The 12,988-nt window shown below is 43.5% G+C and overlaps 1 protein-coding gene across 2 annotated transcripts in view; it reads left to right on the plus strand.

Annotated features, from left to right (window-relative positions):
- LAMA5 (laminin subunit alpha 5) overlaps positions 1 to 12,988 on the plus strand; it is a 406,583-nt gene that overhangs the window by 5,944 nt on the left and 387,651 nt on the right. For both annotated transcript variants that reach the window (XM_033963610.1, XM_033963611.1), the window contains exon 2: positions 2,728 to 2,880. In XM_033963610.1, the coding sequence (XP_033819501.1) occupies positions 2,728 to 2,880 (153 nt within the window). The remainder of the gene's footprint in view (positions 1 to 2,727; positions 2,881 to 12,988) is intronic.

Below are 12,988 nucleotides of genomic sequence, written 5' to 3' on the forward strand. Positions count from 1 at the left end.
CGGCCTTACCTGGTGGTCTAGCAGGCTTTCAGGGCAGGAGCGATTTTCCTATGCTCCTGCCCTGTGCAGATCGCCAATAGGAAATGACTGCCGTGAGTTCCTATTGGCAATCTACATGGGGCAGGAGCATAGGAAGATCGCTCCTGCCCCGAAAGCCTGCTAGACCACCAGGTAAGGCCGGGATGCCGGGAGAAAAGCGGGAGAGAGGCGGGAACATGATAAAATATGGTTTCCTCCCCCCTCAAAAAAAAAAAAATCACGAATTTGTGAAACCGCGAGTGTGGAAACCGCGAATGGGGAGGGGGAAGTGTATTCTTATTGTTATATTGTTATTGTTATTATCTTCCTCGAATCCTTTTGGAATAAGCAGAATATAAATGCAAATAATGAATTAAATTAAGACAGGACAGGAGCTGCAGAGGGCTCCAGTCAATCCTATGATCTCTGCTAATGAAAGCAAGCTTAGGAAACCCCAAAAGCAATCCAGCCTGGTGAGACTCGACTATTGGCATTGTTGAGATGCTGTGCCAAGGGCAGGTGGACATCAGTGCAAGGAGGCAAGGAGCCCTGCTCTGAGAAACCTGTGGGTTTTTATAAGGGTAATGAGTAATGACCTTGCACACTTGGATGAACCAGTACTCTCCTTATTAAATTTGGACACAATAATATGTTATAGTACATAAGGACGACAGCAGCCCTTGAGTTACAATTTCTCCACACTTGAAGCTGTACGGGCTTTAAAAACAGTTCAGAAATGGGCATGTGGTTGCCTGTGCCCTCCTTGATGTCACTTTACTTCTGTCAGCCTTGAGCTACAGGCTGTGGGTCCGGTTTACTAAACATTGTTCCCAGAAAAGATAGGGTAGGAAGAAAAGAAGGGGGAGTAGCATTATATAGAAACAGAGAAACATGATGGCAGATAAAGGCCAAATGGCCCATCCAGTCTGCTACCTCTGAAGTTCCACGATGCCTTTGAACTTATTTACTTCCTACTAGAACTTTATTGTATAAGCTGAAGTAACTACTTCAGTGCTCCCCCGGTCATTCGCGGTCTGCGATTCACGGTCCCGGTCATTTGCGGTATTTTCCGACCACGAATGCAGAGGAGAGGGCAGATGGAGCGCTGGCGAGTGAAGGACACGCAGCTCCTGATTGGTGAGGCCCGACTTTAGTGCAGGAAGAGGCGGTCAGAGCATACTGCAAGTGATTTCCTTCACTCGCTGGCGCTCCGGCTGCCCCCTCCTGCCTCTCCGGCTGCCTTGCTAAAAACCATATTCGCGCTTTTTCAACATTCACGGGGGTTCCTGGAATGGAACCCCCGCGAATATCGGGGGGAGTACTGTATGTGGATTTTTTTCCTCGGCGCGATCTCCATGCACCACTACCCTCTGTTATCTTCCACTCAACCAGTTCTTGACCCAGTCCGTCACTTTGGGGCCCATCCTGATGGCACTCAATTTATTTATTAGATGTCTATGTGGAAACCTGTCACTGTTATTTATTAGTAGTTTCTTCAGCTTATACAATAAAGTTCTAGTAGGAAGTAAATAAGTTCAAAGGAATCTTGGAACCAGAGGTGACACTCATTGGACCAAAATAGGTAATGAGTGGATTTCCACCATTTTCTTCACTAGTTCCGCTTGTGTTATTCTTTTTCCTTTTTAAAGTGCAGTAAAGTATAATAAAGTGCATAGAAGTATTGCACAATTTCCACAGTAGAGTTTAAATATTTAAAACTTTATATCCATAAGAGTTTTAATATCAGTGACTTAGCTTTTAATTGCTGTGGATGAGCAGACTAGATGGGCCATTTGGCCTTTATCTGCCATCATGTTTCTATGTTTCAATAGACCCAAGATGGGAGAAAATCTTTAGTAAATAGGCTCTGTGTGTGTTCTTGGACCAGGCAGTGATGATCACTGAATAAAACCAGTGGTGGTCCCCACCTTGCACTCCACCTGCAGTGGAGAAAAGGAAGCAATTAGTTACAGTTCAAAACCGCTCTAGTTCAGCAAAAATTAACACAGGCCCTTAGACTGTTTTATAATTCTTGCTTATGAAAAACATCCTTTTTCGGGAAAATCATTTCATTGATTCTTTTCCACAATCATTACTTATATTTACCTGATGGAGATAGAAAGATGGAGGCAGATGTAGTTAAGGTCAGCGTTCCCAGTTCCTCCCAGTCATATCAATCACTAGAAACAAAGGAAGCACAGGAAGTGATGAGATGTGCCAATTTGAAGCTGAGATGGAGTCTCTAATGAACCTGGAAATCTTTCCTGGGAAATTCTGGGGGTTTCCAATGAATGTTGTCCTTTTAACCCTTTAACTTCCATTTTGCAGAGAGAGCTGATGATTACCAATGAAGCATCAGTGAAGCAGATAAACAGCATAAGCTGCAGGTGTCTGCTGGGCAGCAAAATTAAACTGCGCCTTGCAAGTCTAAACTCTCTGTCACCGTCCTGCCCCATTGCTGGAGCAGGTCACTTTATACCTGACTGATTGGATAATGTGTCCTGTCGCTAGAAGTACTGAATCCAGCTTAAATGTGGCTGCTTACCACTTTGGGTACCTGTTAGCAAGAAAGGTATCATATGATTTAAATTGTTTCTTCGTTTCATCGTTCTTCTGGATTTGACATTTTCACGGAGGAGGTAGAATTTAGCGTCACATCTGTTTGTGGCCTTGCATTGATTGTGCATCCATCTTTTTTTCTCTGAACAGGGACAATACTGTGACATTTGCACGTCGGCTAACATTGACAAAGCGCACCCGATCACCAATGCCATTGATGGCACAGAACGCTGGTGGCAGAGCCCTCCTCTGTCCCGTGCCTTGGAGTACAACGAGATCAACGTCACTCTGGATCTCGGCCAGGTAGGATGCCACCGTGTGACATAGCATTGCTTCTACACAGCAAAGTCTGAAGATGTTTCTGAAAATAGTCTTTAAGCAGGTGATCCACTTCATGCTAGGGGACATCTTGCTGACCTGATGCGGCAGTATTTGATATCAACCTGCCGACTCGTGCTGTACCTAAAGATTGGCTTCCACTTTGAGAGCAGCAGGTTCCAAAGCTGTCCTGATGCTTTGTCCTGCAGCCAGTTGCTTTCTGGATATCCACGCACAAAACTGTAGCGTGGTTTTTAGCGCCGGCCACGGCGGTAACAACTCCGACGCTCATAGAATTCCTATGAGCGTCGGAGCTGTTACCGCCTTGGCTAGCGCTAAAAACCATGCTACACTTTTGTAAAAATGGAGGTTGGTCTGTAGTGTATATAGGTCCCAAAAAACCCCAACAAGATCCAACGTGGGAAAAAACAACAAGAAACAAGCAAGCTGATGAGAAAATTTAAACTTTATCTTTATTCACAATTTGCACCAGGTGGTTAAGAACAGGTGCCCAACATGGCCATGTTTTGCCTAGAACTCTTTCAAGGGCACCTAAGATATGGCATCTCCAACTCGAGCTGTGTTCTATTTGCCCCTGAAGCAGCCCTGGGCTTAAAACATTGTCTTGCTGTTCTCTGGGGAGGCGGTTTCCCCACTATAAATTTACCCCCCCTCTTTTACAAAAGCTGGCAGCGCGGGCTTTCGTGGTAAATGATCTGAAACCCATAGGAATTGAATGGGCATTAGGGCATTTGCCGCGCAGCTTTGTAAAACGAACACCTTCTCTCTCACCAAGCAGCCCTATGGGGCAAAGACCTAGACCAACTGCTCTCGCCCATTACTTACGGGGAATTTAGGAAATGCCTAAAAACATACCTGTTCCAGAAATACCTAAACAATTGACCCGCTCTCTCCTCTCTCCCCCCCTCCTTCACCCCCCTGAATTTACAGCAGTGTGATATATATATTCTGTTATCTTCATCTTATCGTAATTTTACGTTGCTATTTATTCCAAACAGGTCCTGTCGGACATTACCTACAAATATGTACATCTTATATTTTTGCTCAGCAAATTGTATTTCTATACTACTGCCTTCTTAAGGTCGCTGCTCTCTTTATTTCCTCTGAATATTTGCATATTGTATTTCACTGAATGTCCAGCACTCTTGATTGTAAACCGCCTAGAAGTCGCAAGATTGTGCCGGTATAGAAGAATAAAGTTATTATTATTATTATTATTAATTTATACATATTCAGTTTTGGTTTCCTAAAACCTGGCTGCAGAATCATGAGGACAGGTCTGGGAAACCTTGGGTTTTTTTAAACAATAATTTTTAAGGATTGTAACGTTATTTCTTGTAGATAAATCATCGTAAACCGATTCAAGATGACTTGGTATATAAATCTAAGATTAGATTAGATTGTTCCAGAGCCTCGTTTACTTTGCCAAGGCAATTTTTCCAGTTGAAATATGTTGGAAGTAAATATTCTTTGTATCAGCATGGAGTTGATGCTGCGAGTTTGCACTGTGCTTGGGCTGATTCTCCTGGTTTACTCAGTGTCCAGTCCAGCTGTTACTGCTGCTTTGGAGCCAGCCTGGGGCGACGGCTTAAGACTGGTAATTTGGACTGAAGTTCTAATGCAAAGTTAGATAGAGATTTTGGGACTTTGGTGCTCTCTGCATCCACAGTTAACCTTTTGCTGGCTAGATTGGAGTCTGTATGAATTGATTGTTGTCATGGATATCTGTGGAATATTTGACCAAAGCACACCCAGAAGGCTGCTTGGTCTTAAAATTTTGAAACTGTGAATGGGTGTCCTTGGCCTCAGGGCTTTGACGGGCTACCATTTTAAGGTTTTGTTACAAGCCCCAGAGATTTCCTGCTTGACTAATGGAGGAAGTTGTTGGAATTGTTCTGTTACTGATACACGAGAGGTTTTAATTTGTGTTTTTATGATGTATTTTGTTTCTCCGCTGTCTGGGGCGGATTTTAGTGATGTTATATAGAATTGTAAATAAACATTACTTTAGTACATTGTTATCCTGCTGGAAATGAAAGACAAACACATCTGCCTAGTGTACCCAACACATGAAGTGTTAAAATAGTGGAGAATCTGCATCGGAGCAGAGGGTATTGAGTTTTTGGAGCTTTTTGGGTCTTGGCAGATGCAGTTTGCATATTTGCTGGTCCATTCTAAAGAAGGGTTACATATAACCCTGGCTGTTTACAGAAAGTTTAAAGCCCTTATTTTAAAAGCATCCCCATATCTAAGTAGCAGCATCTGGAGAGGCCCAGACATCTAAATGCCTTTTCAGAACAGGGGCCATTCAGACGTGGGAAAGTTGAGTATATCTAGATGGCAGGGAGGAGTGCTGTAGGTAGGTTACAATAGGGAATGTACATCTTCATTGGGAAACATGACGTTGGAATTTGCACCTGTTCGGAGGCATGGTTAAGTGGCTACTATAGGGGCACCTGTAATTCCTAATGTGCCTAGGGGACATTGATGAAGTTACAGGGAAATACTTTTAAAACTAATAGGAGGAAATTTTTATTCACTCAGAGAATAGTTAAGTTCTGGAATGCGTTGCCAGAGGATGTGGTAAGAGCGGATAGCGTAGCTGGTTTTAAGGAAGGTTTGGACAAGTTCCTGGAGGAAAAATCCATAGTCTGTTATTGAGAAAGACACGGGGGAAGCCACTGCTTGCACTGTATCGGTAGCATGGAATATTGTTACTCCTTGGGTTTTGGCCAGGTACTAGTGACCTGGATTGGCTACCATGAGAACGGGCAACTGGGCTTGATGGACCATTGGTCTGACCCAGTAAAGCTATTCTTATCTTCTTTAATGCTAGCCCACCCTGAATCACAATCTCGCACCAATTCTAGCTTCCCCGACTCCTACCAAATGAAATCTGAGACCCCCAGATCTTCCTGGGTTTTCATGTCAGGGTAGGAATGGGGTTAGGGGTTTGGGCATCTAGGGGTTTCATGTTTGGGGGGGCAGTTGATATGGGTATCTCAGGGAAGGTCATTGATGCTGGGATTGAACAACAGCAATTTTAGAAAGCTACTCCCATGTCTATGTTGGGGGAGTGTAAGAATTTTTTTCTCCTACATCCAGCATTCTGAAATCACTAAATGGGGAGGAGCTTAAATGTGCAACCCTCCTACTACTGTATTTTACAAGAAGCTTTACTATAGAAATTGCACACATCTTGACTGTACAGGTCCTGGACCTGTTGGGCCGCCGCGTGTTCGGACTGCTGGGCACGATGGATCTCAGGTCTGACCCAGTGGAGGCACTGCTTATGTTCTTATGTCTGAGCTGCCTGTCCACATATGCTTGCATTAGGTATATATGTTGGATTGTATTATACCTTTCACACAAGGAACACTCATGATTGGCTTAGGGAACTGCCAGAAGCTTACACCTGGCTTGCAAAGGCAGGTTCCTAGGAGTACCCAAAAGAGAAGGACCCGAATTGGGGGGGGGGGGTCCTCAGTTTATTTCTAGTGAATTGAGGAGGTGCAGCAATGACTAAAAATACATATAGTAAGTGCATTTTGTTTTACCTATGGAAGCAGGGGTTATTTGAGCCTCTAAGGCAGACATATCAAACTCTGGCCTGCCGGAGAATTTCAAATTTGCACTTAAGCTGGCCCACCGGTACAAGCGCCGCAAGTTGTAGGTTCACACTGCTTTCCGGTCTCACATTAAAGCAGCCCGCAGAGGATATCTGGTAGCGATCCTAACAGGCTTCCGTAGCCTTAGCAGCATGTTCCCTCTGCCACGGTCCCGTACGTCAGAGGAGGGGCGGCAGAGGGAACGTGCTGCGGAGGCCAACGGCAGCCTGCTAGGATTGCTACAGCTGACCTGCGATCCTCTGCAGGCTGCTTTAATGTGGGACCGGGATGGAGGGAGGGAAGGAACAGAGGGCCAAAAGGAAAGATGCCAGACCTCCGAGGGAAGGGAAGAAGAAAGAAGGAGACTCTGGCAAGCGAGTTATCAGAAGACAACCAGAGCCTGGGACCACTACATGATTTGAATAATGACCAGACAACAAAAGGTAGAAAAAATAATTTTATTTTCTGTTTTGTGATTACAATACGTCAGATTTGAAATGTATATTTTCCCAGAGCAGGTGTTAGACAGTAGGCGTGAACTAGGACCTAAAAGAGAGAGGGAAAAGTTTTTTAAAATTTATTTTGTTTACATCACAGAGCCGGCGTGGGGTTGGAGAGGTTGTAACCCTATACTTCTACTAAGACTGAGGGGTCCTTTTATTAAGGTGCGCATTTAGCACGCACTAAATCGGTTAGCGTATCTTAATAACAGGACTCCTAAGGATCTTAATTAAAAAAATTTGGCCCACGACTTAGCCTGTGTTTTAGATTTCGGCCCCTTATGTGATTGAGTTTGACACCCCTGCTCTAAGGGCAGTAGATGCAAATCATGGCTGTCGGGATTCTTAAAACTTGCTAGACCAGGGCCCTGAGGCCAAGCCTGCTGTTAAAGAAACAGCTGCTGTTTTAGAGGTTCAATGAAGCAGCCCTTCATTATGGAGGAGGTGTGAGTTGCATCCTGCCCATTCTCCTTCTTTGGCCTCTATCTGTTATTACCGTATATACTCGAATATAAACTGGGATTTTTGGGCCTAAAAATTGGCCCAAATATGAGGGTCCCGGTTTATATTCTGGTCAATGCTCCCTCCCAGAATTTTTTAAGGCCTCGGCGGCCAAGCTCTGCCCTCCTCCTCTACTCTGCCCTATCTTCCTACCTCTGCCGATCTGGTGTAGGTGCAGCGGTTCCTCTGCCGATCGTTGGTGGAGGTGCAGCAGGTAGGAGCAAGCTTTCTGAACTCCTGCCCCGCTGCTTACCGGCTGTGTGGACCCACTTAGTCCATCTCAGCGGCACGAGCAGCAGCGCAATTTGGCGCTGCTTCCCGGCGCTGAGCGGCTTCCTTACTGGCTCCTGCGAATTCGAGTCAACCATTTTCCCTCCTTTTTTGGGGGGAAAAAGGGGGTCTCGACTTATATTCAGGTATATACGGTAAACAAAATAGTCCACTTATGTCCACCTAGGCAGAGATGAAGTGCTACAGTGCTACAAATAACACAAATACTTTAAACAAAAAAGGACAATAATGACGTAGATGCAGAGGGATATTTATGATGTTTACCAAGACTGCTCCTCAGATACAAGATGCTGGACAGTCTGTTCTGCCCAGAGAAGAACTCTCTGGTCTTTTCAAACTGTTCCCTTGTCCCTTGGGTCCTTGCATACAATTCTTTCTTCCTTTTATTGAAGAGGCAGGGAAGAAGATGTTCTGCTTTTAGAGGTGGAAAGTATATGTGACTGCTCACATCAGAAGAAGCTGTTGACAAATTTCTCTGGTATTCTAAAGTCCTAAAGCTGGTAGATTTCTGAGCACTGTGAACAGAGGATTTGCTCCTCCGAGTGTTAGCTTTTGACATATTGCTGAAGGTTTTCCTTCATTGGGATGGTGTAACTTCTCTGCATTTTACCAGGCATAAATCCTGAAAGTGCTCTTTTCTCTAGTCCTGGCTTGCTAAGAAGGGCCAGTTCTGCTGGTGTTACTTGTGGATGACAGTGCAATGGGCCTGGAGCAGCAAGCTTTATGTAGAGAGGCAGCTTTGGTTGGGGAAAGGTCAAAGGTGCTAGTGGCAGAAGAATTCAAAAGGTCTGATCTGTAATTAATAGCTGGGAGGCAAGACCTATCATTCTGCCACCCTTGACCCATTCTGAGCAGCACTGGTGAGACTGATTAATGTACCAGGCAAATACGGTCACCTTTGGCTTGACCTGTCTTAAGTGTATGTTTGTTTCTTAGCTGCATTTTCATTAGATTTGTAACTACTGGTTGGGTGGGGGTTAATATGTATAACTTTCCACTTTCTGAGGGGGGAGTGGTGGTCAGGGAGGGACTACTTTCAAAGGGCTCCAAGCGACCCTGGGTTCCACCCATTTGCATTCCTTTGGGTTCCATTTAATGAATGTCCCGAGGCTATGGGCTTAGTTGTGTCCTGTTCTCACCAAATGAATTTCATGTTTTTCTTTTTTATCTTACAAGAAGTATAAATAATTGCAGTGCATACCAATGGGCCAGGTCTCTCCTTTTCACTTTTATCCGGTGCCTCTAGACTTGTCTCTTTGGATGTCAACTTGAGAAAAGGAGATTGGTGGGATGTATTGTTTTATAATTGTTGGTTTTTCACCTGGCTCATATTTCACATCTGATCTTCAGCCCCTTCCCCACTCACTACCCTTTGTAGCAGGCTTTAAAGCTGAGCGATATCTGAGGCTGTAATTCACAGTTAATTAAAGAGAATTTCCTCTATCAGGTTCCATCCTCTTCCCTCTGTACCCCAGCACCACAGAGGGTGTCACTGTTGTACAAGAGCTGGGATATGCCCCTCCTTGCTTTTTCAGGCAGACTGATGAGAGAAGCCCAGTTCTGAAAGCCCAGAAAAGATTTCCTGTGTTTAAGGCTGGGTTGCTGGCCCATCCACACACAGTACAACACAAATTTAATTTAGGCGTTTTGTATCTTGGAGACTTGGTCATCCCAATTTCGTGTGCTGTTTAACTTCTGTTTCTCTCCAATTTTCATTTCTACAGCTTTTCTTTTGGCTTAGAAGAATATTTTTGAGTTCAGGTTCTTGGCTGCATTAAACTGCTGGTTTATTGGGCTCTTTAATCCTAGGTTCTCCCTGCACACCTTTCTCCATTCTATTCAGTAAAAGTTCAGTTCTGAACATCCACTGGCCCCTTTCCCTTCTTTCACTGTGTTCCATTTCTTGGCCATTTAACAATTGGAAATTTAATTAAGGATGAAATAATCCTTCTAGTTTCTGAGACTCTGTTTTGTAGAATGAAAGATTCTTTCTCACTGGTTTAACCAGTTTGAGCCACTTATAGATGTGCAAGTTTGCAGAATAACCACCATTCTGCACTGGAGCAGAGGAGTAGCCTAATAGTTAGAGCCGCTGGCCAAGAGCCAACGAAGCCTGTCTCAAATGCTGCTATCACTCCTTTTGATCTTGGGCAAGGCCCTTTTTCCTTTATTGCCTCAGGTTCAAACTTAGATTGTAAGCCCTCCAAGGCCAGGGAAATACCTGTTGTACTTAATGTAACTGTTGCTGAAAAAGATGTGAGCAGTGGTTAAAGCTACAGCCTTAGCACCCTGGGGTTGTGGGTTCAAACCCACGCTGCTCCTTGTGACCCTGGGCAAGTCACTTAATCCCCCCCCCCATTGCCCCATTAGATAGATTATGAGCCCCCACCAGGACAGACAGGGCAAAATGCTTTTGAGTACCTGAATAAATTCATATAAATCGTTCTGAGCTCCCTTGGGGGAACGGTATAGAAAACTGAATAAATAAATACATTTGATGTCATTCTCTGACACAGTGTTGTTTCCTAACTGCAGTCTCACACATTTTCTGTGTGTGGTATGGACTTGGGTAGGTTGTGGGTACCAGGTTCTGCTGTCTTCGCTGGGCTTCCTAGAATGTCCTTGCTTTGACAGTATGAGTGGTTGCATGTGGTGTGTTCATCTGTTACCCTGGTCTAACTTTCTCTAAGCTAACAGCAGAGTCCTAAGACCCCCATGGTGCAGGTTAAAGTAGTGTATCAAAGCCTTTTGTTATGTTTTGTTTTATATTAAGACCCTGATTTATGAAGCAGTTTCCCCTTGATAAATCACAGCTGCCCCTCTGTCAAGTCAGATGTTAGTTTCCTTTAACCTTCCACCCTTGGGTTCCTAAGTCTGGGTGAATAGATTCTGCTTAAATTAACACTACTCAGATTTGACAGCAGAATATTTTAAGTTTTAGTTTGTTTGTTTTAAGCCAGTTACTTTCTTTGGTTCTTATGTTCTTCCATTTGGAAGCTGCCTAAACTGAGCTCCGGTGCCTGGGGGATTTTTTTTTCATCTGCTCAACCCAATAAAGCCGTGACCACACAGTTCCTTCTGGATTTTGATGTGTTTCTGTCCTCAGCCAGCCAGTAGGTGTCGCTGTTGTGCTGCCTCTTCAGCATCCTTAGCTCTGTTCATGAATCTAACCTGGTTTCTAGGACCTAACAGTTCCGCTGAGCCTTTATTTTAAATGTTATGACTTTACATTGTTTTTTGACATTTTTATATAGTTCGTTTTTTATGGCATCCCACTCTACACACTCCCTTGGAAAGGCAGGTAATGAAACTGCATAAGCAATGAAACAAAGTGACTTACTTTAAGGTCTTGGCCATGTCCTTATGGTTTCATCTCTGACTGGAGGTTTGTCCTTTCTATGGTGTGATTTGTTAATTTATTCCATTTGATTACATGCTTTATACTACAGTGTAGTATAAAAATCAACAGCTGTAAATTTCTCCTCCCCCATAATCATCCCAACCCTTTCCATTCCTTAAAATAATTAACTAATCACCTAATAATAAACACTCTGTTAAAAGCCAAGTTTTAAACTTTTTCTGAAATCTCATCAAATTCTCTTCCAAATGGATTTCTAAGGTAAGAAGTTACATAAATGGGGAGCATAAGATGCAGAAGTCTCCAATCTGAATACACCGTTAGCTGCATCAAGGAGGGATGAGACAATAAAGATGTCGAAGCTGTCTTTGGGGGACAGAGATTCAATAATGACCAGTGTAAAAGTTTCAGAACTGGATAGACCTGATCAGAATGTCAGAATTCTCCTTGTCAAAATTCTGCTTGTCAAAATTCTTGTTGCGATATTCAGCACTAGTTGGATTTGCTGCAACTGTTTCTTGGGAAGACCCTTGTATAAACTGTTACAGTAATCTAAATCAGTGGTTCCCAACCCTGTCCTGGGGGACCACCAGGCCATTTGGGTTTTGGGGATAGCCCTAATGAATATGCATGGGCAGATTTGCATGCCTGTCACCTCCATTATGCTGCTTAGCCTAGGAATAAGCAGCGGATTTCTTAATGATGGCTTATGAACTTCTCTTTAAGGAAGTTGGTGAAACCTTTTTTAAACCCTGCTAAGCTAACTGCTTTCACACATTCTCCAGCAACCGAATTGCAGAGATTAATTACACATTGAGTAAAGAAGTATTTTCTCCTGTTTGTTTTAAATCTGCTACTTAATAGCTTCATTACATGCCCCCTAAGTATTTTTGAAAAAAGTAAACAAGTGACACATCTACCCACTCCACTCAGTATTTTATAGAATTCTATCATAGTTTTCCTGAGCTGTTTCTTCTCCAGGCTGAAGAGCCTAGCAGCTTTAGCCTTTCCTCTTAGGGAAGTCGTCCCATCCCTTTTATCATTAATTTTCACCCTTCTCTGTATCTTTTCTAATTCTGCTATATTTTTTTGAGATACAGTGACCAGAATTGCACACAATATGTGAGGTGCAGCTACAAAAGCATTATAACATTTTCATATTTGTTTTCCATTCCTTTCCTGATAATTCCTAACATTTTATTTGCTTTCTTAGCCACCACCGCACATTGAGCAGAGGGTTTCATCGTATCCTCAACGATAACACCTAAGTCCTTTTCCTGGGTGGTGACTCCTAACGTGGAATCCTGCATCACTTAACCATAATTTGGGGGGGGAGGGGGTTCTTTTCCACATGTCAGAAATGAATGGTTGAAAGACACATAATTTTCAGATCATCTAAACAAGAGTAACATATAACTCTGATTTATCAGGGTTGACTTTAAGGCGAAGGCTGGAATTCTGTAAATTAGTGCCTCCTTTTTGATACCTAGATACAACGCAGGAAGTGTCAGTTACATAGTAACATAGTAGATGACAGCAGATAAAGACCCGAATGGTCCATCCAGTCTGCCCAACCTGATTCAATTTAATTTTTTTTAAAAATTTTTTCTTCTTAGCTATTTCTGGGCAAGAATCCAAAGCTCTGCCCAGTACTGTGCTTGGGTTCCTACTGCCGAAATCTCTACTCCAGCCCATCTATACCCTCCCAGCCATTGAAGCCCTCCCCAGCCCATCCTCCACCAAACGGCCCTATACAGACACAGACTGTGCAAGTCTGCCCAGTACTGGCCTTAGTTCAATATTTAATATTATTT

Source organism: Geotrypetes seraphini, chromosome 11 (assembly GCF_902459505.1).
Source record: "Geotrypetes seraphini chromosome 11, aGeoSer1.1, whole genome shotgun sequence".
NCBI lineage: Eukaryota > Metazoa > Chordata > Amphibia > Gymnophiona > Dermophiidae > Geotrypetes > Geotrypetes seraphini.